Source organism: Pituophis catenifer, unplaced genomic scaffold (genome assembly GCF_029215685.1).
Source record: "Pituophis catenifer annectens isolate HBS135680 unplaced genomic scaffold, rPitCat1.0.hap2 SCAF_1, whole genome shotgun sequence".
Taxonomy (NCBI): Eukaryota; Metazoa; Chordata; class Lepidosauria; order Squamata; family Colubridae; genus Pituophis; species Pituophis catenifer.
This window is the reverse complement of record NW_027256881.1, coordinates 354303528-354331129: the sequence shown is the minus strand read 5'-3', so window position 1 is coordinate 354331129 and position 27602 is coordinate 354303528. Positions and strand designations below refer to the sequence as shown.

The 27602-nt window shown below is 38.1% G+C and overlaps 1 protein-coding gene across 1 annotated transcript; it reads right to left on the bottom strand.

Moving 5' to 3' along the window:
• Positions 1–1326: 1326 nt before the first annotated feature.
• Positions 1327–23558, bottom strand: LOC139313827 (vomeronasal type-2 receptor 116-like). The gene is made up of 4 exons (XM_070939299.1): positions 23235–23558; positions 4101–4319; positions 3048–3177; positions 1327–2231 (listed from the first exon to the last, which is right to left on the bottom strand). Exons 1-4 carry the CDS (start codon positions 23556–23558, stop codon positions 1327–1329), a joined length of 1578 nt encoding a protein of 525 aa, XP_070795400.1.
• Positions 23559–27602: the final 4044 nt, after the last annotated feature.

Here is a 27602-nt window from a genome sequence, read left to right as displayed (position 1 = left end):
ATGAGGCAATTGGAGTTAGGTGGATTTTTATTGGTCTGATAGATGTAATTGAAAGAAAGCTTTAATATAGTTTTTGCTGTTTGAAAAGTGGGTTTGAAAATGGGTTTTTCTATTTCAATATAATGCTTGAATAATTGTTTAAGTTTATAAAATATAAGTGAAAGTGACTCTTAAAATATATTTTAAGAGGAAGTTTAAGATGTACTAGAACTTATTGATTATAGAAATGCTTTTAAAGAAAAGTTTCGTGTTTTAAAATGAACATAAAAAATGTTTTTTCCCTTTAAGGTTAAAGAATCTGAAGTAATAGCATGAATTTTGTTAACATGAATGACAAAAATCTACAAAGGTTAATAAGTGGAAATAGAAATATATATTATATATCAAATTTTGTTTTTATTTGGAAATCGCTTCTGGATTTTGTGCTTATGATGGGGGAAAAATAAAACTTTGATTTTGGTTTTGCTGATTAGATAGGTTTGTTGTTACAGAAATGGCTAGTATTTATTTCTGTGTAAAAGAAAAAAAACGAAAATAATAAGATGTTATTATCGTCTACTGTGATAAAAAAAGTCGGAAGTCAACTCTTTTTTCACCTCTCTATCCCACACGTTTTCTTTTTCCCTTTTTCCCTCCTCTAGTTTCCACTACTTTCATTTTCCTTTGTATTTTATGTTCTGATAAATTAATAAAAAAACCAGAGAAAAACATTGCATTGCCAACAATCTTACAACCAACTCTGGACAATTCCAGATCTAAAATCAAAATACTAAAAAGGTCAGATTAAACTGTAAAATTAAATGCATTAAAAATATTAAGGGAGGAAAGTTTCTCTACCTTTCTCACATTGACCTGGTACCTGTATGGGGGCACCCTTTAAAAATCCTCCCCAACTCCCCCCCTTTGCATCTGACCCACCTGCAGCCCACAACCAGTATTAGAAGCTTTGGGGAAAGTCACTTGGCCACATAATTGATAACATGAGGTCATGTCACCTTCCCAACTTTTGATGGGATATTCAGACCAGAGGGATGATAAAGCTCTCCAATCTGCTGATATTAGAAATACAAAACCTTCATGCCTTTCAAAGTCATAGTTTTAAACTTTAAACACTTATAAGTAATACATCTTTTCTTTCAAGGTATACTTCCAAGTTGGTCACTGGAGCCTCACTGAGGACAACAAGGGTGAATGAAAAATGAAAGATGATTAACTGATATTTTATGATCAGGCAAATCATTTGATTACCAATTACTTAATATTCATTATTTTTAACAAATGAGATTTTAAAAAAGTCAAAACAAAAGTTTATAATCCCTGCATAAATCAGAGATCCTTGTGCTTCATTATATTCTCTCTACAATTCAGACTGGGCCTCAGTAGGATAATGAAGCATTTGGGGAAAAAGATACAAGCCAAGAGACCTGCCCCAGAAGCCAAGATGGAGAAGATCTCCACGGCCATCATGAACTTCCCTCTGGTGCTCAGGTAGGTGGGGAGGAAGCTGATCCAAACACTGCAAAAGACCAGCATGCTGAAAGTAATGAATTTGGCTTCATTAAAACTGTCAGGCAATTTCCTAGCCAGAAAGGCCATTGTGAAACTCATGAGGGCTAGAAACCCTAGATAGGCAAGGACAGTGTAAAACATTGAAGCTGAGCCTTCGTTACATTCCAATATGGCCTCACCTACCAAGGAATGAAAGTCCAAGTTGGGAAATGGGGGAGAGGTTACCAGCCAGGTGGCACAAAGAAGTGCTTGGACCAAGGGACAGGCTAAGACAATGGAGTTGGTCAGTGGTTTTCCTAAGAGTTTCCTTGCCCTGTTCCCTGGCTTGGTGGCCATGAAGGCCAGAACCACCATGACAGTTTTTGCCAAGACAGAGGAAACTGCAAGGGAAAAGAGAATGGCAAAGGCAGCTTGTCTGAAGAGACAGGTGAGCTTCCCAGGTTGACCGATGAAGAGGAAGGAGCAGAGGAAGCAGAGCAGGAGGGAGACCAGGAGGATGTAGGTGAGATCTCGGTTGTTGGCCTTGACAATTGGTGTGTCATGATGCTTATGGAAAATCACCAGGATAGCAGTTGTGAGCAGAGAAAAGAAAAGAGCTAAAGAGGATAAAGCATATCCCAGGGGGTCTTGATAGGAGAGGAAGTGGATCTTCTTGGCAATGCAGTGGTCCTTTTCCTTGTTGGGATATTGATCTTCTGGGCAGGGATCACAGAGAGCTGCATCTGAAATGAAGAGTCACTTTGCATTACACGGAATATCGAAAAAGGTAAATCATCCTTCAATATTAATTATGCTGGGGACAGGTTAGCCTAAGACAAGATTATTTTCACGTTTATGACTCAAATTCTCTGCTTTGCATCAAGTCATTGAGACTATTTTTTTTCTTTTGCAGGGAGTGGCATGCATACATAGTTAGACGTATCTCCCCTGTCATGGACCAGTTGAAATCAGAAGATACAGGCAGTTCAAAAGGTTGTTAATATTTTTTGCAATATTAAGTTCGCTACCAGAATCTGAGCTTTCAATGGTCCAAGCAAATTAGCAATAGTCAAAGGAATTCAAGCTGGGCTCAACTTAAATCTTTTGTGGGCACAAAGAGATTCATGACTGATAATTCATTTGACTCCTCCCTTGTGCTCAGCCTGGTCATCTCCTACAAACCCTTTCTCCAACATGTCTAGCACTGGGAGACTGATAGTCCTGATAGAAGAACCATATCCTAAATAATGAAAAATAAAGACTGAAGCTCACACCCTTCATAAAAAGTTTGGTAGCTGGTTTTTCTGGATGTAGCCAGATTTGGAATATAAAGTCTAGCATGGTACACATGAATTCTGCCCTGAAACTATTGTGCATTAAACTGCTGAGGAAGAGGGAAGGTGGTCAGGAGGGCAGGACAGTTTAGATCCATCAACTCAGAGGTTCTGCTGAAAAGTGTGAATATTTTGAAAAATGTCAATCTACCAAAAAAGTTCATATTTGTTTCTACTGAATGCTTTCCTTGCTTCTGGAAGATCTACAATTAAGATGTGCTCTACCTGTCTTATTAGAAGTGGTTCCTTCTGGACAAGGGGCACATTGGTAGCAGCAAACTTGCTTGCCCTCTGGAACGCTTCTCTTCTCTCCTGCCTGGCACCTCTTCATGCCACACCTGGCAAAGGGCACTTTCTAGAAGAGAAAAGAGAGACACTGTAGGTGCCCAAGCATTGAATATGCTTCTTTTATTGTTTTGTATATTTCTATTTCTACCTTCAGAATGTCTTCAAAAGAAATGGTGAACTAGGGTCTATCAGAAACGAGGAAAAGCTACAGGGAGATTAAGGGCAGTGCCACTCCAAATCACTTATGGATGCTGGAGATTGGAATATGACCTTGGCATGCAGAAGAAGCCTTGTGAATTGAGCTGTAGCTGTTCTAAAACAAACAATCATGAAGATCCAGCTGAACAGGAATGATCCACGGAAACCACTGTTGGCTGGCTCTAAGTCTCAACCCTGAAGCTGAACTGACCGAAGCCATCTTGGACACTTCAGCGTTGCCACACTGGAGCTGAGGGATAGGGAGGAGGGATAAGAGATAGCTGGGGTTGTGTAGTCGAAATAAAATACTTTCTCTTGGGAACCAAGGACCTTCTCACACTTGGCCAAAGGAAGGAGGAGTGATGTCGTCAAGGCAACTGAGCTGAGCCATGGTTGGACCATGTGACTGATTGTTTGGAGAGAGTGACAAACTTTTACTTTTAATTTGGTGAACACTGCAGGAACCCTCAGAGTCGGTTTTCACTAGATCTGTGCCAATATGACATATCCCATAAAGCTATTCCTTGAGGAATCTATCTGCCACGGAGTTTTGCTTGCTATGGGTCTATTACTTGGAACCCTGATTTGAAGTGCATCTTGGATTTCAAGTAGAATTTCTTCGTAATCTCAACTCCTTTTGAGCTGTCATTAAATATATTAATGCAAAACAGGTTTTTCGTGAAATGGTTGCCGAGGTTTTGATTCAGTAACTTATTCCCCAGCAAGGAGGATGTTTTGAATCCCTGGAAGACAATGAGCCTTTTGCTGAATTTATTTCACCTTCCAGCTCACCTTTTTTGCCCAGACAATTGCATCAGAGTTAATAGTGAAATCCTGGCCTTGAGGAGCCCCGGGATCTATTTGTCCAACTTTCACAGGGACAAAAGATTGATTGGGGAGGAGAATCCAGTTGAGAAGATCATAACGAACAGATTCCAGTCCATTTTCTGAGAAGAAGACTTCATCTCCTGCACTATTGTTGAAGTGGACATTTCTCAAATAGGAAAGACGCTGAATGAAAAGAGACCTTCAGAAATTGGATTAATTGGCTGATATCCACAAATGAGACATCATGGCCTCTATCATTCTGGAGTAATACCAAGTTTTTAACTACTTGTTAAAACTTACCTACAGAAAATAATTCTGTAGTTTTTTTTTTATTTTGATTTATATGCCGCCCTTCTCCGGAGACTCAGGGCGGCTTACAGTGCGTTAAGCAATAGCCTTCATACTTTTGTATATTTATACAAAGTCAGTTTATTGCCCCCACAAACTGGGTCCTTAATTTACCTACCTTAGAAAGGATGGAAGGCTGAGTCAACCTTGAGCCTGGCGAGATTCGATCTTACTTTAATTGCAGACAGCTGGTGTTAAATTACAGTGCTTCTGTCTGTTGAGCTAAACCAGGCTCCTTGTTGCAGTACAAAATACATTCTAACATGTATTCCAACTATTCCAAATGGAGTATAACTAAAGCCCTTTATAGTGGAATTACGACCTCCCTTTTCCTGCTGGTGATCCCTCTAGTGACGCATCCCAGAATTTGGTTTAATCAGTGGAACAGCCTGCCTCCAGAATTTGTCGGTGCTCCAGAAAAGATACAACTGAGAACCTTACTAAAATAATCAACCCCATGGATTACTATGCATTTCTTCTCCTTCTCCTACATGCAGGGGTCCAATAACACAACAATGGATCTGAAAACAATAACAAACTAGGGAAGAAAGTTAAAGAATTAGGAGCACAAGTGGTATTTTCATCTATACCTCCAACAAAAGGCCAACATCCAAGGATTTCAGAAATGATTAAAAAGTTAAAACTGGTGTCGTCAAGAGAATTTCAGTTTCAGAGACCATGGTCTGCATTACCTACATGAAAGACTCCTGAAAAGGGATGGACTACTACACCTAGAACTGGAAAGAATATATTCAGAAAACAATGCTCATTTTATCAGAAGGGCTTTAAACTAAAATTGAGTTAGGAGGGGAACAATTTTCATGACCTTTATAACTTAATTCCAAGCAAAAAACCACTATATAACCAATCATATAAGGATGTAGGGGTAAAGAGAAAAAAGAAAAAAGAAAAAGAAAAACAGTGTGAACTTGAAGTACTAGTACACGAGGGCAAGTAAAATATTCTTGCAATTATTGAAACTCATGAGTGGAATATACTGATGGAAGGATACAAACTATTCAAAAGAAACAGACCTAACAAAAGAGGAAGCGGAGTTGCATTATAGGTTAGAGATCATTTCTTTCTGTACAGAGATGCACACAACAAAAGAAGAAAGCCTTCTAGAATGCTTATGAGTCAACGTAAAAGGAAAAAAGAATGACATTGCCATAGGCATATACTACAGGCAACCAAACACAAACACATAATCAAATCAGTGTTTTAGACTTTAAAAGAGCTGATTTTAACAAACTCAGAGAGAGCTTGGGAAGGATCCCATGGATGAAAATCTTAAAGGGCAAATCAACTCAAGAAGCATGGGAAACTCTGAAAAATATGGTTATAAATGCCCAGTCTAGTTCAATACAACTAAAAAAAGAAAACCAAGAAAATCAAAAAAAATCTAGCACGAGTACACAAAGAATTGTCAGACTGAAGAAAAATGGGCAAGTACAAATGGAAAGAGGAACACATAACTAAGGCATTGGCAACTTTCAGTCTCAAAAGACTATGATATCGTGCTCTGGAAAGAGGTCCTAAAACAGCATCTGGTGTGACTAAAAAGGCCAATTTGAGAGTGGCAATCCCTTCCACACTGAGGGCAGATACATTTGGAAGGAAAAAAAGGACAAGTACAAAAAATGGTAAGAGAGACACATAATTAAGGCAGAATACCAACAAATAGCTCGAACCAGCAAAGATGGAGTTAGGAAAGCTAAGGCTTTGAACGAAGTAAGACTTGCAACAAATGTCAAAAGCAATAAAAGAAAGTTTCTTTCAACACATAAAAACAAGAAAAAAGTCAAAGAAAAAAATGGTCCACTAAAGGAAGAAGATGGCAAAGAGGTAAGAAGCAGTAGGGAGTGTCAGATGTAAATGCCTTATTCTATAATGTGTAAATAATATATGAACGGGGTATCAGGGGTTAACTTATTCTTCACTTCTTAATGTATTCATGATTCACCACTCCCACATCTAGCTCCACCCATTGTATATATAAGGAGCTGTTTGCCCCCATTTACTTGCTTCTACCTATGAATATTCAGTGAATATAGAATGCCTATTGTAAATAAAAGGAGATATATTTAAACCTTTAACTCTTACTAAATTTATTGAGTCTGATCCTAAAAAATATTGCAACAAGCTGGTAGCAGAGGATGGTTAATTGACTCAATAAAAATTAAAAATGTCTAAGAAAGATAGGCCCAACACCAGGGCATACAGCAAAGAAATAGAAACAGAACAAGAAATATTAAAACTATTGAAAAGCCAGAAGAATGATGAAAGCCTCATTGCGAACCTCCAAGATATGCTGAAGAACAGCGGAGCAGCGAGAGAGAAGCACATCACTAATGAAAAATCATAAGACACCAAAATAGTGAGTGATATGACTACAGAAAATATTGTTGTGAAGAAGAAAACCGGTGATGCCGCGCGAAATTTTGAATGGCAGCCATCTTGGTTTCAACAGACCTCCAGGGTGAGTGAAGCAGAGCCAATCAGAAAGCTCAATTCAAAATTTCTGGCGTGAAAAACATCAGACAACGAAAATGAAAAAGAAGACTCTAACACCTCTGAAGAATCAGAATCGGAAAGTGAAGAGGATTCAACAAACAATCAAATAAAATCAGCAATGAAAACGCTTTTTGCTGCCTTTGGACCAAAACTAAAAATAACAAAAAAACTAACGAAGAAGCGAGCGGGCAAGCCAATGCCTCAAGACCTGCCCGCTCCCATTCTGACTACGAGAGCGACGACGCCCGAACCCAGAGGGCCCTGCCGATACCGCCCCACGCCACAGACCGAAGCAAGCACCAACGCCGTCAAAGGAAGAAGAAGAGCAGCCGCCATCGTCAAGACTCCCAAAATCGAGCCAGAGACCAATTCGTCTGAGGAGGAGCAGAACGAGCGAGCCGCAACGAGGAGAACCTCTCACGACGACTCCGTGGAAGAAATGAACAACGCGCATGCGCAAGACTACGCAGACGGTCCGGGAAGACATGAACTGGCGAGGAGACCGTGCAGGCTCGTTGCGAGCATCCCCACGCCGTTTTGTAACTTTCTGCATTTGCGAGACCACGGACTACCTCAGGTTGTAAGTAATGGACCTAATAATGTCGGAAATTTACCCAGTGACTTCCCAAAGCTAAGGGTAGATGGCATTAATTTGCAAGAATGGTATCAGCAGCTCCAGGTTGTCTTTATGAAGGAAAACTTACTGTTTTTTATCACTAGTCCCCCAAAAAGACCTTGGACTCTAAAAATAGACTGCTTACACCATAGAGCATTTTTCTTATTAATATCTAGCGTGTCTCCTGCAATGTATCATAGCATTAAGCAAAATATGACTGTGTCAGAAATTATTCAATGCATGTTCAATTTGTTTTACAGTGACAGTGTAGCTACCACCACAAGGATGTCTAAAGATTTCTTTTCATCTAGGATAAAACCAGGGGTTTCCATAAGTGAGCATTTAATATCTTTAAACAAAATAAGAGCTGAGCTGCATTTAAGGGGGGAGGTGATTTCAGATCAAACAATGAAAAGTGTTATTATCAACTCACTTGATCCATCATGGGACAATTATATGTCACATTTAGACACAATCAATCTAGGATACTTATCCATAGAAAGTCTATCCAATAAATTAATAGCAGAAGACAGTTCAAGAAGGAATCGTTCTAACAATCACATAGAACACAAAACATATAGGAAAGTAGCTTTCCAAGAAAAATATAATGAAACATTTAAATGTCATAACTGTGGATCCAGGAAACACAATAGAAGGGATTGCCCCAAAATTTCAAAAGAAAGACATAGGTCAGAATATAGAAACAAATACAATTATAGACAGTCTTCCATGGATAGACATAGATACAGAAGCCCACCAAATTACAAAGACAATAGAGGGGGCAGAGATAATTCAAAGGATAGAAAATCTGGTTCATTGAATGGATTAAATAAACAAGACAACACTAATACACAGCAGAATGAAAATAGTAATTGGCTTATCGATTCTGGAGCAACTAATCACACCACTAATAACAAAGATATATTGTCTTCATTTGTAGAAGATAAATTTGTAATAAAGGTAGCTAACCAAGAAAAGGTTCAAGTATTAGGCAGAGGGAATGTAATACTGCCAGGTCTAGGAAAAATAGAGGGGGTATTGCTAATACCTGAAATACCTCATAACATACTAAGTGCCATAAAACTAAGTAGAGATTCTGATATTAACATAGTTTTTTCTAAAGGAAAGGCGACTTTAGAGAAAAATAAAATAGATATAGGCACTGTAATAATTAAAGGAGGCCTACCTTATCTGATAACAAAGGAAAAATGGTTACATAACATTGATTCAAATATGGAAGATTGTATTGAAGTAGATGATGAAAACATTAGCAACAGTGACAATGATGAATGTAAAATATCTCATGATCACAAAGATGTACACAATGAAAAAAAACCAAAAATAGGTAAGCCAATTCATGATGAGTGTGCTCACATCTTACATAGGAAGTTAGGACATGCCAGTTTTCCTGTAGTACAAAAAATGACTGAACACGCAGAAGGTGTCAAAATAAAAAATTGTGAAAACTATTTGGAATGCTCAGTATGTAAATCTACAAAACTAAAGACTAGCCCCAGACCAAGAAAATCCACCAGATCAACCAACCAAATTTTTGATTTAGTACACATGGACTTAGTTGGTCCACTAACTCCATCAATCACTTATAGAAAACGTTACTTCTTAACCATAGTAGACGATTATAGCCGTTATGGATTTGTCTATACATTAAAACACAAAGACGAAACCTTCCAAAAATTTAAAGAATTTTATAAATGCATAGAAACACAACACAATATCAGAATAAAACAAATTATGACAGATAGGGGATGTGAATTCATGTCTAAAGAATTCTCCCAATGGTTAAAGGACAGAGGAATGCTACATTACACGTCTAGTCCATTTTCTGCGTTCCAGAATGGGATTGTAGAGAGGAAGAACTCAACATTACAAACCATGATTAGATGCACATTGGAAGATGCTGGCTTAAGCAAACAATTCTGGTCAGAAGCCTTACATTATTCCAATTACACACAGAATAGAACCTGGTCCAGCATTGTAAATAAAACACCATATGAAGTAATGTATAATAGAAAACCAAAATTGGCACACATGCACATATTTGGGGTCACTGCAGACGTACACATACCTAAGCAACTGAGAAGAAAGGGAGAAAACGTGTCCAGAAGACTCAGATTTATGGGATATGAGACAGGTACTAAAGGGTACAGATTCATTGATAGTAATAACAAATTTATAGTCTCCAGAACAGCTGTATTCCATGAACAGGCCAACTGGTCTAAAATACATCTTAATGAAATATTTCCAAGTGACAACAAAGATACAAAATCTCAAGAGAAAGGGACCATAGAAAAGCAAAACATCAACAAATATAAAAACAAAACCAAAACATGGACAAATAGCCAACACAAAATAAAGACAGACACACTAACTAAAAAGGAAGCAAGATATTTACATGATAACAATAGTAAACCTGAAAAAACAATTAGAAACACCAGAAATCAGATGCCAAATAAATATAAAGACTATATAATGCATATGGATGATGAGCCAAAGACACCTAATACATATGAGGAAGTGTTAAAACTCCCTCGTGAAGAAAAAGAAAAATGGGAATTAGCAATGGAAAAAGAAATGGAAAGCTTACAAGGACTAAATGTATTTACACCTGCAATCGCACCAAAGGATAAAACAATTATTGGTACCAGGTGGATATATAAAATTAAGAACTTAGAGGGAGGCAATACCCTATACAAAGCTAGACTAGTTGCACAAGGTTATGCACAGAAATATCCGGAGGATTACACTGACACGTATTCCCCCACAGTAAGAACCGAGAGTGTCAAAACAGCTCTAGTGGTAGCATCAGCACTTAATCTCGATGTATTCCAATATGACATACAGACAGCGTACCTACACGCAAAACTAGATAAGGAAATATATGTAAGAGCACCCCACAGTCAATACACAAACAGAAATGAGACTTGGTTGTTAAACAAGAGTTTATACGGGTTAAAACAATCTGGTAAACGATGGTATGATTGCTTAGTAAAAGTACTTAAAACCATGGACTTCAATGCCACCACTGCTGATAACTGTTTTTTCGTTAAAAAGGGTGATGATTACATGGAATTTGTATTGATCTATGTGGATGACATTTTATACATAGGAAAACATAAAGAAAGAAGAGAAACCTTTGTAACTAAGCTAAATGAACATTTCTCATTGAAATCTTTAGGCAAAGTAAACAAATATCTTGGTGTTCAAATTAATAAAACAAAAAGAGGATTCAAACTTACTCAGAGAGATAAGATCATAGAGCTTTTAAATAAATGCAATCTAAGTAATGCCAAACCTTGTGATACTCCTATGCAAACTGACTTTCTAAGAAATACTGATGAATCATCCCCTGAATTCAAAGATAACACATTTTATAGATCAGTCATAGGTTCACTTCTTTATATATCTAATTGGACAAGACCAGATATCGCTTTACCCCTCAATTTATTATCCAGACATGTCAGCAAGCCAACAATGTACCACTGGGAAGCTGTTAAAAGAATATTAAGATATCTGAAAAGTACACTAGACTTTTGTTTAATGTTGGAACCTAACGATAATAAAGAACCAAAGCTTACATGTTATGCAGATGCAGACTGGGCTGGAGACACATCATGTAGAAAAAGTACATCTGGTTATGTATTTCTCTTAAATGACTGTCCAGTTTACTGGTACACTGGTAAACAAGAATTAGTGGCCACTTCAACGACAGAAGCAGAATATGTTTGTTTATCTAAAGCTGCAAATAACCTTGTATGGTTTAATGATTTGATTTCAGATGTTTGGAAAAAACCTGCTTTACCTTTTATTATGCATGAAGATAATAAAGCAGCTATTGAAATATCCAGATCTGACGCCATTGGACAAAGGTCCAGACACATAGATATAAAATTTAAACATGTGAGACAATTATCTCAGGATGGATTTATTAAAGCTGTGCATTGTGAAACTTCAGAACAATTAGCTGACATATTGACAAAGCCTTTACCTGCCAAGCAGCATAAATACTTAACTTCTAAATTGTATGTTTTGTACTGCCCTGAATCTGAATGTAATTGGTGTTGTGTAACAAATCGGCATTTAGAGGGGGATTTGTCAGATGTAAATGCCTTATTCTATAATGTGTAAATAATATATGAACGGGGTATCAGGGGTTAACTTATTCTTCACTTCTTAATGTATTCATGATTCACCACTCCCACATCTAGCTCCACCCATTGTATATATAAGGAGCTGTTTGCCCCCATTTACTTGCTTCTACCTATGAATATTCAGTGAATATAGAATGCCTATTGTAAATAAAAGGAGATATATTTAAACCTTTAACTCTTACTAAATTTATTGAGTCTGATCCTGAAAAATATTGCAACAGGGAGAAAGTGGAACTGCTTAATTCATTTTTTGCATCTTCTTTACCCAAAATGATATAATAGTGTAAGTTGACAGAAGCTGTATACTACTCAGCTTACCAAAAACAGAACCATAAAGACAGGTTAGGAATGCAAATTAAAATATACAAAATAAGGTAACAGACAATCTGCCAGTTCTAAACAGATTCAAATCCCTGGGTCCATCAGAGTGCTTAAGGAACTGGCAGATGTGATTTCAGAACCATTGTAACACATCTGTCAAAGTTCTTGGAGCACCGGGGAACTACCTGAGGATTGAAAAAGAGCTGATGTGGTTCCCATTTTCAGAAAAGGAGAAAAAAAAAAACCCAGAACCAGGAAATTATGGACCAATCAGTCTGACATCAATACCTGGGAAGATCTTGGAAAAGATTATCATGCAACAAATCTGCAAACACCTAGAACAGACAAGGTTATAAAAGGAAGCCAACATGGCTTCATCAAAAACAGATCATGACAAACAAATTCTATTTCATTCTTCGACAAAGCGATCAAATTAGTAGATCAGCAAAACACTGTGGACATAGTATACTTAGATTTCAGTAAAGCATTTGAAAAAGTGGATCACAACCAACTTCTTGGCAAGCTAGTAAAACATGAGATAGATAGCAAAACCACCAGGTGAGTTTTTACTGGGTGACAAATATATTCCTCAGTGTGTGGCGGCAGCCAAAAAAGCCAATGCAATCTTAGCCGGTATTAATAGAGGGATGGAATCAAAATCACATGAAGTTCTAGTACTGCTTTAACAAAACCTTAGGAAGGCCACAGCTGGAATACTGCAGCCAGTTCTGGTCACCACAATATGAAAAAGATGTTGAGACTCTGGAAAGAGTGCAGGGAAGAGCAACAAAAATGATTAGGGGACTGGAGGCTAAGACATAAAAAGAACGGTTACAGGAGTTTGGAATGTCTAGTCTAATGAAAAGAAGGACTAGGGGTGACATGATAGCAGTGTTCCAATATTTGAGGGGCTCCAATGAAGTCAAGGGAGTCAAACTATTTTCCAACGCACCAAAAGGCAAGACAAAGAACAATGATTGGAAATTAACCAAGGGGAGAAGGAACCTGGAAGTAAGGAGAAATTTCCTAACAGTGAGAGCAATCAACCAATGAACTAGCTTGCTTTCAGAAGTTGTAGGGGCTCCATCACTTTGTTGTTAGTTGCGAAGTCATGTCCAACTCATCGTGACCCCACGGACAACATTCCTCCAGGCCTTCCTGTCCTCTACCATCCTCTGGAGTCCATTTAAGTTCACACCTACTGCTTCAGTGACTCCATCCAGCCACCTCGTTCTCTGTCATCCCATTCTTCTTTTGCCCTCAATCTTTCCCAGCATTAGGTTCTTCTCCAGGGAGTCCATCACTGGAGACTTTCAAAAAGAGGCTGGATAGCCATTTGTCTGAAATGATATAGGGTCTCCTGCTTGAGCAGGGGGTTGGGTTAGAAGAATAGAATAGAATAGAATAACAGAGTTGGAAGGGTCCTTGGAGGTCTTCTAGTCCAACCCCCTGCCCAGGCAGGAAACCCTACACCACTTCAGACAAATGGTTATGGGACAAGGGATGGAATGGATTGATTGATCCAATTGATATGGCAACCTATCTCATGCAAAGTGATTCTGAGCAGCATACAACAGTCCAGTAAAAACTGTAAATAAGGAAGACAATCATTGCTTAAACCTTTATACTGTTGCGTATTTTTGAGGATCAGACTCAATAATGATTCAGGAACAAAGTATTTAAACAAAGCACTATTTATTTACATTAGGCATTCTATATTCTCTGAATGATTGTAGATAGAAGCAAGGAAGGAGGTGCATACATCCCCTTTTATATCAATGAGGCGGAGTAAAGGATGGGAGTGGTTACATATGAATACATTAAGGAAGGGAGAATAAATTAACCCCTGATACCCTGTGTATGTACATTTTCCCCATTTGAGAATAAGGCATTTACTTGTGACAAATCCCCCTCTAAATGCCGATTCGATATACAACAATAATTACATTCAGATTCAGAACAATATAAGACTTGTAGTTTTGAAGTTAAATATTTATGTTGTTTAGATTGCAAAGGCTTAGTCAATATATCAGCTATTTGTTCTGAAGTTTCGCAATGAATGGCCTTAATGAAACCATCTTGAAATAATTGCCTTACATGTTTGAATTTGATATCTATATGTCTGGACCTTTGACCAATGGCATCAGATCTAGATATCTCAATAGCAGCTTTGTTATCTTCATGTATGATAAATGGTAATGAAGGATTTTTCCAAACATCTGATAATAAATCATTAAACCATACTAGATTATTGGAGGCTTTAGATAAACAAACATATTCTGCCTCGGTTGTTGATGTGGCTACTAGATCTTGTTTTCCAGTATACCAGTAGACTGGACAATTATTAAGGAAGAATATATAACCTGAGGTACTTTTTCTGCATTTAGTATCACCTGCCCAATCCGCATCAGTGTAACAAGTGAGGATGGGCTCTTTAATATTATTGGGTTCCAGTAGTAGGCAGAAGTCTAAGGTGTGCTTCAAATACCTTAATATTCGTTTAATGGCTTCCCAGTGATACATTAAAGGTTTACCAACATATCTGGATAACAGATTGAGGGGTAAAGCAATATCAGGTCTAGTCCAATTAGATATATACAAAAGGGAACCAATAACTGATCTGTAAAGTGTATTATCTTTAAATTCAGGGGATGATTCATCCATGTTTCTTAAGAAATCAGCTTGCATTGGAGTATCACAAGTTTTGGCATCATTCAAATTACATTTGTTCAGGAGTTCTATAATTTTATCTTTTTGAGAAAGTTTAAATCCTTTTTTAGTTTTACTGATTTGAACTCCAAGATATTTGTTTACTTTTCCTAATGTTTTTAAAGAAAAATGTTCATTTAGTTTTGTTACAAATGTATCTCTTTTCTCTTTATGTTTACCGATATATAAAATGTCATCCACATAAATTAACACAAATTCTAATGAGTCACCTTCCTTTTTAACAAAGAAACAATTGTCAGCAGTTGTGGCATTGAAATTCATAGTTTTGAGTACGTTGACTAAACATTCATACCAACGTTTGCCAGATTGTTTTAGTCCATACAAACTTTTATTCAATAACCAAGTTTCATTTTTGTTTGTGTATTGGCTATGAGGTGCTCTTACATATATCTCTTTATCGAGCTTTGCGTGTAAATATGCTGTCTGTATGTCATATTGAAAGACATCAAGATTAAGTGCAGATGCTATGACTAAAGCTGTTTTAACACTCTCAGTCCTTACTGTGGGAGAGTATGTGTCTGTGTAATCCTCAGGATATTTTTGAGTATAACCTTGTGCAACTAATCTAGCTTTATATAATGTGTTGCCTTCTTCCAGATTTTTAATTTTGAATATCCACCTGGTGCCTATAATAGTTTTGTCCTTAGGTGCAGGAGTAGGTGTAAATACATTTAACTTTCGCAAACTGTCCATCTCTTTGGCCATAGCTGATTCCCACTTTTTTCTTTCTTCAATGGGGAGCTTTAATACTTCCTCGTATGTGTTAGGTGTTGATGTTTTATTATTCAAGTGCATTATGTAATCCTTATATTTACTTGGCACCTGATTTCTGTTACATCTGATTGTTTTTTCTGGTTTGCTATCGTTATCGTGTAGATATCTTGCCTCCTTTTTTGTTAATGAATCTGTTTTTATTCTGGGGTGACTATTTGTCCATGTTTTATTTTTGTTTTCATGTGCATTGTGATTGAGTTTGTTAGGGTGTGTGTAAAAAGTATTTGTTGCTTGTGCAACGAGCAGAGCAGAAACACACAGTGAAGGAGATAAACGTCCAGCTCGTGTGAGAATAATACTTTATAGATAACAAACAGTCTCAGTGTAAGTAAAACAGTCCAAGGTCATAAACAGTAATATCAGTCCAGTAAGTATCTTCCCTTACCAAAGCAAACAGACTTTAGTAACTCTTGGTATACAGCACCATATAATAGACGCAATAAGCAACAGGATACAATCAGGTATCAATCCGGAAGAAGCAGGAAGAACCAGGAAGAAGGAACGCTTCTCTGTGCTGCTTATTTATGCACTGTAGCCTAATTACAGGGTTCAGCAAACCCTGATTACATGGCTCAGTTGTTCCTTAAAGAAACAGATATTGCCTGACCAACAAGTTAGGAGTAAGCTGCAAGCTGAACCTAACATTCTCCCCATTGGGCAGGACAATATACACAATAGATACAGAAACAAAAAATACACATCCAAATCATACATTGTACAGTAGTATCAGTTACATTTCAGATTCTTAATCCAAATCTTTCACAACAATTGGTGTGTTTAATGGCACCTTGCACTTTGGTAAAGTTGTCGGCAATATTGTCCTCTGATGCGCAATATTCCAATGTAATCATGTTATCCTTAACACATTGCTGAACATTCAGATAACGTATATCAGTGTATTTAGTCCTTGTCTTTACAGCAAGATTCGTTGCCATTTTAATGGCTGCCTGGTTATCTTCATAAACCGTAATAGGATAATCCATTTTGAATCCAATATCTTCCATCAACTGTTTATAATAAATCAGTTCAGTACATGTAAGTGATAGACAAGAAAACTCCGCTTCCATGGTAGACAAACTTATGTGTTTCTGGCGAATTGATTTCCATCCAATCAGGCAGTTATCCAACATGATTGCTATTCCAGACGTAGATTTTCTGGCAAAACTGGCATCAGCATATGCCTTTAACATCATATTGGCATTAGGTTCTAAATACATAGCAAAATGCAATGTTCTTTTAAGATACCTAAGAACACGTTTAGCAGCCTGCCAATGCCTATCAGTAGGCTCTGAACTATATTGTGCTAGTTGATTAACACTAAAAGCTATATCAGGCCGTGTCCAGTTGCTCAAATACGACAAACTGCCTATTAATGATTGATACAGTTCTTTACTGAACTGTGGACTCTGCAAACTATCCTGCTGGAATCCCTGTGCCATAGGAGTCTTGGCAGGTTTACATAATTCCATCCCATATTTTTTCAACAATTTGCAGATCTTATTAGATTGTGATATTTTAAATCCTCTAGATGTTTTCAGGATATCCAGCCCTAGATAATGCCGTATATGTCCTAGATTTCTAAGTTTAAATTTTGTTTGCAACTGACCGATAATCTCTCTGGCCTCAGCGTCAGTTCTGGTAATTATGGCAATGTCGTCTGTAAAGAGTAACAAGAATGAAACACATCCATCCTGTTCTTTTTTAAACAGACATTTATCTGCTACGCCCTCATAGAACCCAATGTTATGTAATTCTTGCACTATACATTGGTTCCACTCGTAACCTGATTGCCTTAAACCATATAGGCTTTTCTGTAGCCTCCAACACTCAGTTCTATCCTGTGTATCATAACCAGGAGGTTTCTTCATATATATTGTATGCCTCAACGGAGCGTTCAAATAAGCTGTCTCGACATCTATATGAGTAATAGAGCATTTATTTCTAGCTGCCCAAACAAGCATCGTTCTCAAAGTGCTCGCTCGTAAACTTGGAGCAAAAACCTCATCATAGTCTCTATCTGTCTGTGAGAACCCTTGTGCAACAAGCCGAGCTTTATGGGTTACTACCCCATCTACACTTTTCTTTACCTTATAGACCCACCTACAGCCTATAAGTTTCTCATTTGGTGGTATTCTTACAACTTCATAGACACCAAGCCTCTTCAATGAATCAATTTCTCTATCCATTGCCTCTTGCCAAGCTTTTTGCTCCTTTTCTGGATATAATTGTATATCATGATAACTGGATGGTTCGATATCTACTTGGCAAACCACTGTGGCTTTATAGCGATCTGGTGGATGCCGGTCCCTGGAAGATCGTCTAGGCATAACAGGACTAACATCAGGTATATTGGGTTCATCCTCCCCTAACCCTAATTCCTGTTCCTGTTCTTCAACCTTAATAGATGGTTTATCATCCATCTCAGATGAACTATCATCAGGAATATGGTCTACCTTAACATCAATATCTGTAAAACCATAGTCTGCTTTTTCTAACCTGTCCCAGCCTTCATGTTCTAGGAATTTAGCATTAGTGCTACACAAAACTTTTGTTGTTCCGTTTTCCCAGAACCTATAGGACCTATGGTTAGCCTCATAGCCAACAAAAATCATTTTCTTTGCTCTCTGTTGGTCCTTCCTTCTCTGACTAACCGGTATATGCACCCAGGCTGGTGCACCAAAAGTATGTATATAATTTAAATCAGGCTTCCTGCCGTGCCATAAAGTAAAAGGTATTTTTCCTGTAGAGGAGTGCACCACATTATTTAAAATATGATTGGCACATAGTATTGCTTCTCCCCATAATTTATCAGGTAAACAAGCATCAGCCAGCATAGTCCTAGTCATAGCTTGTAGGGTCTGGCCTCTTCTTTCAATATATGCATTATGTTCTGGCCGAAAAGGGGCAGAACGTTTATGCTGTATCCCAGCATCCTTCAAAAACTTAGCCAACTGATGGTTAGTAAACTCAGTTCCATTGTCAGTAACAATGCATTTCACCTTAAACCTCTGCTTCCTTTCTACAAAACGAAGCCAGTTTGTGATACATTGGAACGTATCACTTTTGGACTTCATAAGGTAGCAAAAACCATATCTGGTAAAGTGATCAACTATACTCAAAATATAGCATGCTCCCCCTAAACTGGGTTTCTTTGGCCCTATTAAGTCTAAAAAGACTACCTCCAAAGGTTTAGTTGTTTTAAACCCATTGCAGCGGTTTACAGGTGTAACTTTACTTTTATGCTGGTTACAAGTATTACAGTTCAGGTATTTGCTGCAAGCCCTTAACTTAATGCCATTAGACTGCTTAACAGTCAAATGCAACAACCTGAAATTCAGATGACCAAGCCTTCTATGTAATAAATGTACGCATTCATCATGAGGCTTTACATTTCCAAATTTAGCTTTTGACTGAACTAACAGTAATGACTTATCCCTAATGACAAATAAGTCGTTTTCTAATTCTGCAGTAACTACAATGCCTTCACATTCCAGCAAACATTTGTTGTTTTTAAAAGTTACTGTAAACCCAGAATGTAGTAATGACTTTACAGATAAAAGGTTATATTTCAAACTAGGGATATAAAGCATGGGTAAAGGGTGCTTACTAATAGAACATTGAACAAGTCCCTCCCCAGCTACAGTCACATTCCAGCCATTAGCTAATTTGACCTTTTTAGTACTTTTCTTCATGTTTAGAAACAGTTTTCTGTTTTTTGTTATTGATTGAGAGGCACCGCTATCAATCACCCACCAATCATCTCGTCTATTAACAGATGAACTGGTTGCTAAATTACACCCTTTCCTGGGTTTAGCAGAGTTTCTAGCAGACACTTTCTTATTACAATATTTTGCAATGTGCCCCTTAGCCCCACATGCATAACAGCGTTTAACAATATTGACATTCTCATATACAGCTTCCATTTTTGGTTGCTGTTGCATCCTTAACTGGTCTCGTTCTTGCCTACGTTTGGCCTCATCCAGTAACCTACCAGTTATACTGGCCAATGTCAGTTCATCTCTAGACAATACTTCTAATGATGAAACAAAAGAGTCATAACTGTCATCCAATGATGAAAGAATAATATAAACTTGCTGCAGTTCAGTAAACACAAGGTCTTTCTCATGTAGCTCCTGGAAAAGCCCTGTCATGGAGTCCAGGTGAGCCATCATGTCTCCTCCTTTCTGAAGATGTAAGCGAAATAGTTTCCGTGTCAGGTAGATATGGACACCCACAGAGTCACGAACGTAGAGCTTCTTTAGCTTTGACCAACACCTCGCAGCAGACTCTTCGCCCCGGAAATGGACAAGTTGCTGGTCTCCCAGTGTCAGGCCAATGATGCATAAAGCACGCTCGTTGTCCCTGTGAAACTTCACTATCTTTTTGGCATCTTCTTCATCATCAGCATTCAGTGCAGTTATGTCCGGTGGATTATTGACCATGTCCCACAGTCCTTCTTTTCGCAAAAGTAGACAGCATTTTGTGGACCAGGTAACATAGTTTGTTCCATCCAACCGGGTTATGGTAGAATAACTTGTACCTTGCTCAAAAGCCATCATCTTGACTACTACACCCACTGCCTGCACTTCTCACTTCCACAAAAACAAATTAAAGAGCCCTGGAACGTTCTGGGCCCATAACCAATGTTAGGGTGTGTGTAAAAAGTATTTGTTGCTTGTGCAACGAGCAGAGCAGAAACACACAGTGAAGGAGATAAACGTCCAGCTCGTGTGAGAATAATACTTTATAGATAACAAACAGTCTCAGTGTAAGTAAAACAGTCCAAGGTCATAAACAGTAATATCAGTCCAGTAAGTATCTTCCCTTACCAAAGCAAACAGACTTTAGTAACTCTTGGTATACAGCACCATATAATAGACGCAATAAGCAACAGGATACAATCAGGTATCAATCCGGAAGAAGCAGGAAGAACCAGGAAGAAGGAACGCTTCTCTGTGCTGCTTATTTATGCACTGTAGCCTAATTACAGGGTTCAGCAAACCCTGATTACATGGCTCAGTTGTTCCTTAAAGAAACAGATATTGCCTGACCAACAAGTTAGGAGTAAGCTGCAAGCTGAACCTAACAGAGTTCTTCTCTATCTATTTTGTCTTGATGTTCAGTGTCTGTTTTTGTAGTTGGGAATATCTCATTAAGATGTATTTTAGACCAATTGGCCTGTTCGTGAAATACAGCTGTTCTAGAAATTATGAATCTGTTGTTGTTATCAATAAATCTGTACCCTTTTGTGCCTGTTTCGTATCCCATGAATCTAAGTCTTCTGGATACTCCTTTACGCCTCAGTTGTTTTGGTATGTGTACATCCGCTGTGACTCCAAAAATGTGCATGTGTGTTATTTTGGGTTTTCTATTATACATTAGTTCATATGGCGTTTTGTTTACGATGCTGGACCAAGTTCTGTTTTGAGTATAATTGGAATATAGTAATGCTTCTGACCAGAATTGTTTTCCTAAGCCAGCATCTTCTAATGTACATCTAATCATGGTTTGTAGTGTCGAATTCTTTCTTTCTACCACTCCATTTTGGAATGCAGAGAAAGGGCTAGATGTGAAGTGTAGCATTCCTTTGTTTTTTAGCCATTGGGAGAATTCTTTTGACATGAATTCAGATCCCCTGTCTGTCATGATTTGTTTTATTTTAATATTATGTTGTGTTTCTACACGTTTGTAAAACTCTTTAAATTTTTGAAATGTTTCATCTTTGTGTTTCAAAGTATAGACAAATCCATAACGACTATAGTCATCTACAATAGTTAGAAAATATCGTTTTCTATATGTGATTGATGGGGTTAATGGACCAACTAGATCCATATGTACCAGATCAAAAATTTGATTAGTTGATCTTGTTGCCTTTTTTGGCTTGGGATTAGTTCTGAGTTTTGAGGACTTACATACTGAGCATTCCAAATAATTTTTACAATTTTTTATTTTAACATCTTCAGCATGTTCAATCATTTTTTGTACTACAGGAAAACTAGCATGTCCCAACTTTCTATGTAATATGTGTGCACATTCATCGTGGATTGGTTTTCCAATCGTAGGTTTTTTGTTATTGAGTGTGTCATTAATAGATGTGTTTCTGTGATTGTGATTTGTTTCATGTTCCTCATTATCACTATTGCTATTGTCTTCATTCTCTATGTTAGTGTCATCTTCCATGTTTGAATCAATATTGTGTAGCCATTTTTCTTCTGTGACTAAATATGGTAGACCCCCTTTGATAACCACACTACCCAAATTTGTTTTGTTTTTCTCTAGTGTTGCTTTTCCTTTTGAGAATACTATATTTATGTCAGAATCTCTACTTAGTTTTATTGCACTAAGTATGTTATGAGGTATTTCTGGTATTAATAATACCCCCTCTATTTTCCCTAGACCGGGTAAGTTTACATTTCCTCTTCCAATAACTTGGACCTTTTCTTGATTGGCTACCTTAATTACAAATTTATCTTCTATAAAGGAAGATAGTATTTTTTTGTCATGTGTTGTGTGATTAGTTGCCCCAGAATCAATGAGCCAAGCATTATCCCTTGAATCCTGTGTGTTAGTTATATTATGTTTATCTAATCCATTTAATGATCCAGACTTTCTATTTTTTGAATTATCTCTGCCCCCTCTATGCTCTCTAAAATTAGGTGAGTTTCTATATCTATGTCTATCAATAGACGATTGTCTGTTATGATATCTGCTTCTATAGTCATGTTTTTGTCTTTCTCTAAGAAATTTAGGACAATCTCTTCTACAATGTTCTTTGGATCCACAATTATAACATTCAATTGATTCTCGATATTTTTCTTGAAATACCACTCTCTTACTTTGTCTATGTTCTATGTGTGTATTACAGCGGCTTCTTCTTAAATTATCTTCAGCTATTAGCTTATTTGATAAATTTTCTATGGATAAGTATCCCAAATTAATTGTGTCTAAATGTGATATGTAATTATCCCAAGATGGGTCTAATGAATTAATGATGACACTTTTCATTGTTTGATCTGAAATTATCTCTCCCCTTAAATGTAGCTCTGCTCTGATTTTGTTTAGAGATATTAAATGTTCATTTACAGTAACCCCAGGTTTTATCCTAGCTGAGAAGAAATCTTTAGACATTCTTGTAGTGGTTGCTACACTTTCACTATGAAACAATTTAAACATGCAGTGAATAATCTCTGAGACAGTCAAGTTATGCTTAATACTATGATACATAGCAGGAGATATACTAGATATTAATAAGTAGAATGCTCTGTGGTGCAGACAGTCCAATTTTAGAGTCCAAGGCCTTTTGGGGGGGTTAGTTATAAAAAATAATAAGTTCTCTTTTAGAAAAACAACCTGAAGTTGTTGACACCATTCCTGTAAATTAATACCATCTATTCTCAGTTTTGGGAAATCATTGGGCAAGTTCCCAATATTATTTGTTCCATTACTTACAACTAGAGGTTGTCCATGATCTTGTAAATGTTGATAGTTGCAGAATGGTGTAGGTATGCTTGCAACAAGTCTGAATGGTTCTCTCTGTTCTTCATGTCCTCCGTAGTTGTCTGCGTGTGTTTGCGCATGCGCGTTGCTCATTTCGCTTCTGAAGCTGTCGGGAGAGGTTCTCGTTGCTGTAGCTCCCTCGTAGTGTTCTTCCTCCGATGACTCAGTCTCCGGCTCGATCTTGGGTGTCCAGGTGACGACTGGCGCTTGCTTCTTTTCACTGAAGTTGTTCTTGTTGAGGTCTCTGGCCCCTGGAATCGTCTGTGGCGTGGGGGAGTATTTACAGGGTTCTCTGGGCTCAGGCGTAGGTGCTCTCGCCGTTTGGATAGAAGCGGGTAGATTCCGAGACGTTTGCTTGCTTGCTTGCCTTTTCTTTATTCTTTGATTGCCAGCTTTCGTTGGTTCTTTTGTGATTTTTAAATTCGGGCCGAATGTTGCAAAGAGAGTTTTCATTGCTGATTCTATTTGTAGTTCGATTGAAGTTTCTTCGATGTCTGTATCAGATTCTTCTGAAGAGTAGATTTTTCCTTTTTTACTTTTTACACTATGTAGGGCTTTTGGTGCCAGACATTTTGAATTCTGTTTTCTGATTGGCTCTGCTTCGCTCATCTTAGTGGTCTGTTGAAACCAAGATGGCTGCCATTCAAAATTTTGTGCGGGACCGTTAGTCTTCCTTTTCATTATATTCTTATCTATAGGCAATTCGCTCACCATTTTTAGTTCTTTAGATTCATCTGTTACGATGTGTTTTTCTCTCGCTGCTCCGCTGTTTTTTATGATGTCTTGGAGGTTCGCGATGAGATTTTCGTCATCTTTTTGGCTTTTCAATAGTCTCAGTATCTCTGATCTGAGTTCATTGTTTTCTATCTCGTTTTCTTCTTGGTCATCAGTTTCATCGATTATCTCTTCGTTGTCTGTAGCGCAGTCTTCAGATTCTTTTGTTATTATAGTTGTGGATTCATTGATCATTTCTTGATCCGTTTCCATCTCTTTATTATGTGCCCTGGTGTTGGGTCTTTCTCTTTTGTTTCTGGAGTTTTCTCTCTTAGGCATATTTAATTTTTATTGAGTCAGTCCAACCATCCTCTGCTACCAGATTGTTGCGTATTTTTGAGGATCAGACTCAATAATGATTCAGGAACTAAGTATTTAAACAAAGCACTATTTATTTACATTAGGCATTCTATATTCTTTGAATGATTGTAGATAGAAGCAAGGAAGGAGGTGCATACATCCCCTTTTATATCAATGAGGCGGAGTAAAGGACGGGAGTGGTTACATATGAATACATTAAGGAAGGGAGAATAAATTAACCCCTGATACCCTGTGTATGTACATTTTCCCCATTTGAGAATAAGGCATTTACTTGTGACATATACAACCTTTATTAAAACAAATTAGAATTACTGGGGTCCCCAAGTCTGCCAGCATGACCAGTTCTGATGGAACATCTGAAGCTCAGGAGTGATGAGGCCAACCAATGCAGCTCAGTGATCAAAGGTATAATGAGACCTACCAGAAACATAACTGCTCTTGCTAATGCATTTTGCACCAGCTGAAGTTTCTGGATACTCTTCAAGGGAAGGCCCATATGGAATGCATTGCAATAGTCCAACTGAGAGGTGACCAGGGCATAAACAAAGGGGGAGAGCATTCTCTGTGGGGGCCCCTACCCTCTGGAATGAGCTGCCCCCGGAGATTCGTAGGATTACCGACCTGCATACCTTTTGCCGTGCCCTAAAAACATTACTATTCCAACAAGCAGGGCTGGCCTAAATAATAATAATATTTTTACTATTTTAATGGGTTGTTTTATTAGAATTTTCGGCCAATTGATTTAATTGTTTTAATTTGTTTTTAATTTTTCTATTGTCATGGTTTTATTTCTGGCTGTACACCGCCCTGAGTCCTCCGGGAGAAGGGCAGTATAGAAATTTAATAAAATAACATAAAAATAAGTTGTGAAAAGGCCCTTCTAGCCATAACTGCTGCTTGGCAGTGCCATGCAGTGTATGCTGTCCCTGCCTGAATTTTACACCCTGCCACTATGTGTTGGTCCCTCTCTGAGGCTGGATGCAATATTCAGGTATGCTCTAACCAATGTACAATATGTAGGAGCCATGATTCCTCTTGTTGTTGACACTCTATGTCTGTTGCTACAACAAGGACTATGGAGGGTTTTCAGATGCATCAACAGACACAGAATGTCAGCAACAAGATGCTCATGTCAGCTCATGATAAACTTGTGATTTATGAAGACCTAGATATCCTTTTCACATTTATTTATTTATTTATTTATTTATTTATTTATTTATTTATTTATTTATTTAATTTAATTTAATTTAATTTAATTTAATTTTATTTCTATACCGCCCTTCTCCTGCGGGACTCAGGGTGGTGTACAGCCAAGATAAAACATTGCATATAAAATTTAAAAACAATTTAAAAAACAATTAAATAATTTTGGCCCAAGATTTAAAAACAACCCAATTAAAACCCAATTCAATTAAAACAGAGGATGGGATCAAGCCAGCCCAGCTAGATAGAATAGGTGTGTTTTCAGGGCCCGACGAAAAGTCCGGAGGTGTGATATCGTGTGTATCTCAGGGGGTAGGTCATTCCAGAGGGCGGGTGCTGCCACAGAGAAGGCTCTCCCCCTGGGGGTCGCCAGCCGGCACTGTCTGGCTGACGGCACCCTGAGGAGGCCCTCTCTGTGCGAGCGAACTGGTCGGTCGGAGGCTATTGGCGGCAGAAGGTGGTCTCGCAGATACCCCGGCCCTAAGCCATGGAGCGCTTTAAAGGTGGTCACCAACACCTTGAAGCGCACCCGGAAGACCATAAGAAGCCAGTGCAGCTCACGCAGGAGAGGTGTCATATGTGAGCGCCCCGTCGCTCCCATAATCCCCTGCGCGGCCGCATTCTGGACTAACTGTAGCCTCCGGGTGCACCCCAAGGGGAGCCCCATGTAGAGAGCATTGCAGTAGTCCAGGCGGGAAGTGATGAGTGCTTGAGTGACTGTGCATAGGGAGTCCCGATCCAGAAAGGGGCGCAACTGGCGTATCAGGCGGACCTGATAAAAAGCCCCCCTGGCCACGGCCGTCATGTGCTCTTCTAAAGACAGCCGTGCATCCAGGAGGACACCTAAGTTGCGAGCCCTATCCGTGGGGGCCAATGATTCGTCCCCAATAGCCAGCGATGGCTACATGTGCTGCTTGTCAGAGTTTCTTGCAAAAATCAAATCCAGAAGCACACACAGACAAACTGATGCAGCAGGATTCATTAACTTCTTTATATACACAATAATACACGAAGTAAGTTTAAAATACCAACAGCAGATTCACAGTTTCATTTCAGCTCAGATCTGCAGACAAGTTCACACACACTGCTTCACAGCTCAGAGCTTAACACACACTGGTTTCAGTTTCTCTTACTCTGCACAGAATCAGAAGCTGCAGACTAAGACACACCCTGGCTCCAGTCCGTCTCAGCTCCCAATTGGCTGACCTCCTTACCATGTCTTTCCAGTCATGAATATTCTGACACTGCTGCCCACGATGCTCTCTTCAAACCTAAACATGTGCCTTTGATTTTCCCTCCACAAAAGAAGGACTTGGATATGTCCATGCTGAATTGATCTGATTAGATTTGATTATTAATCGAGCTTGTTGAGAGCTTCTTGAATCCTGATCAAATCCTCTATAACAATGTTTCTCAACCACGGGAATTTTAAGACATGTGGATTTTGACTCCCAGATCTTCCTAGCTAGCAAGCTGGATGGAAAATTCTCGCAGTTCAAATCGTTAATGTTGCCAAAGTTGAGAAACATTAATATTATTTCCCTCCCATAATTTTTTTGTTAATTGCAAATATAACATATGTTTTAATTTATCGTCCAAGTCATTTTTAATATGTTGAAAAGCACAGGGTTTAGAAAGAAGCCATCAACATTGAAACCTCCTTCTTGTTTCAAGTTTACTGTATTTCAGAACTTTTATTCAACTGGCTCATAGCCTCATCATTCAGCCCCCATTTTGCTCTCTTCTCTACTGGGATGAGATGGAAGATATTGCCCAATGCTTTGCTGGAGTCCAGATACAAAATGGTCATTGTATTCTCATGGTCAAGTCAACTAATTATTTTATCCCCCAACCCCCAATTAAAAAAAGTCCAAATTGTTTTGACATGACTTGTTAAAAAACTCCTGCTGGCTCCTTTCAAACATTGCAGGACCTTCTAAATTGCTGGGGCCCAGGAACAAAGACATGAAACAAATTGTGAGGAATATATATTATAATATACTCAAATGCAAATAGAAGGAATTTCAAACAGGAATTAAAAATGGTACATTTTTGGACAGAGATGATTATACAATATTTATATGATTTCTAATCTTTTACTGAACAAGCCCCTCTCTTATTTCATTATTGTTAAGAAATCACATCAAATTTTTTAAAAAACCCAAAAGTCAAAATAAAAGTTACTACTTTTCACATAAA

What these genes read in the sequence shown, in the direction of transcription:
- LOC139313827 (XM_070939299.1), bottom strand. Translation starts at nt 23,558, where the DNA reads ATGAAAACTCTCTTTGCAACATTCGGCCCGAATTTAAAAATCACAAAA. An exon ending in AACACTACGAGGGAGCTACA is followed by an intron (nt 4,320 to 23,234) that starts GCAACGAGAACC and finishes CTTTTCATTCAG; the next exon opens with CGTCTTTCCTATTTGAGAAA. An exon ending in CAATTGTCTGGGCAAAAAAG is followed by an intron (nt 3,178 to 4,100) that starts GTGAGCTGGAAG and finishes TTTCTCTTCTAG; the next exon opens with AAAGTGCCCTTTGCCAGGTG.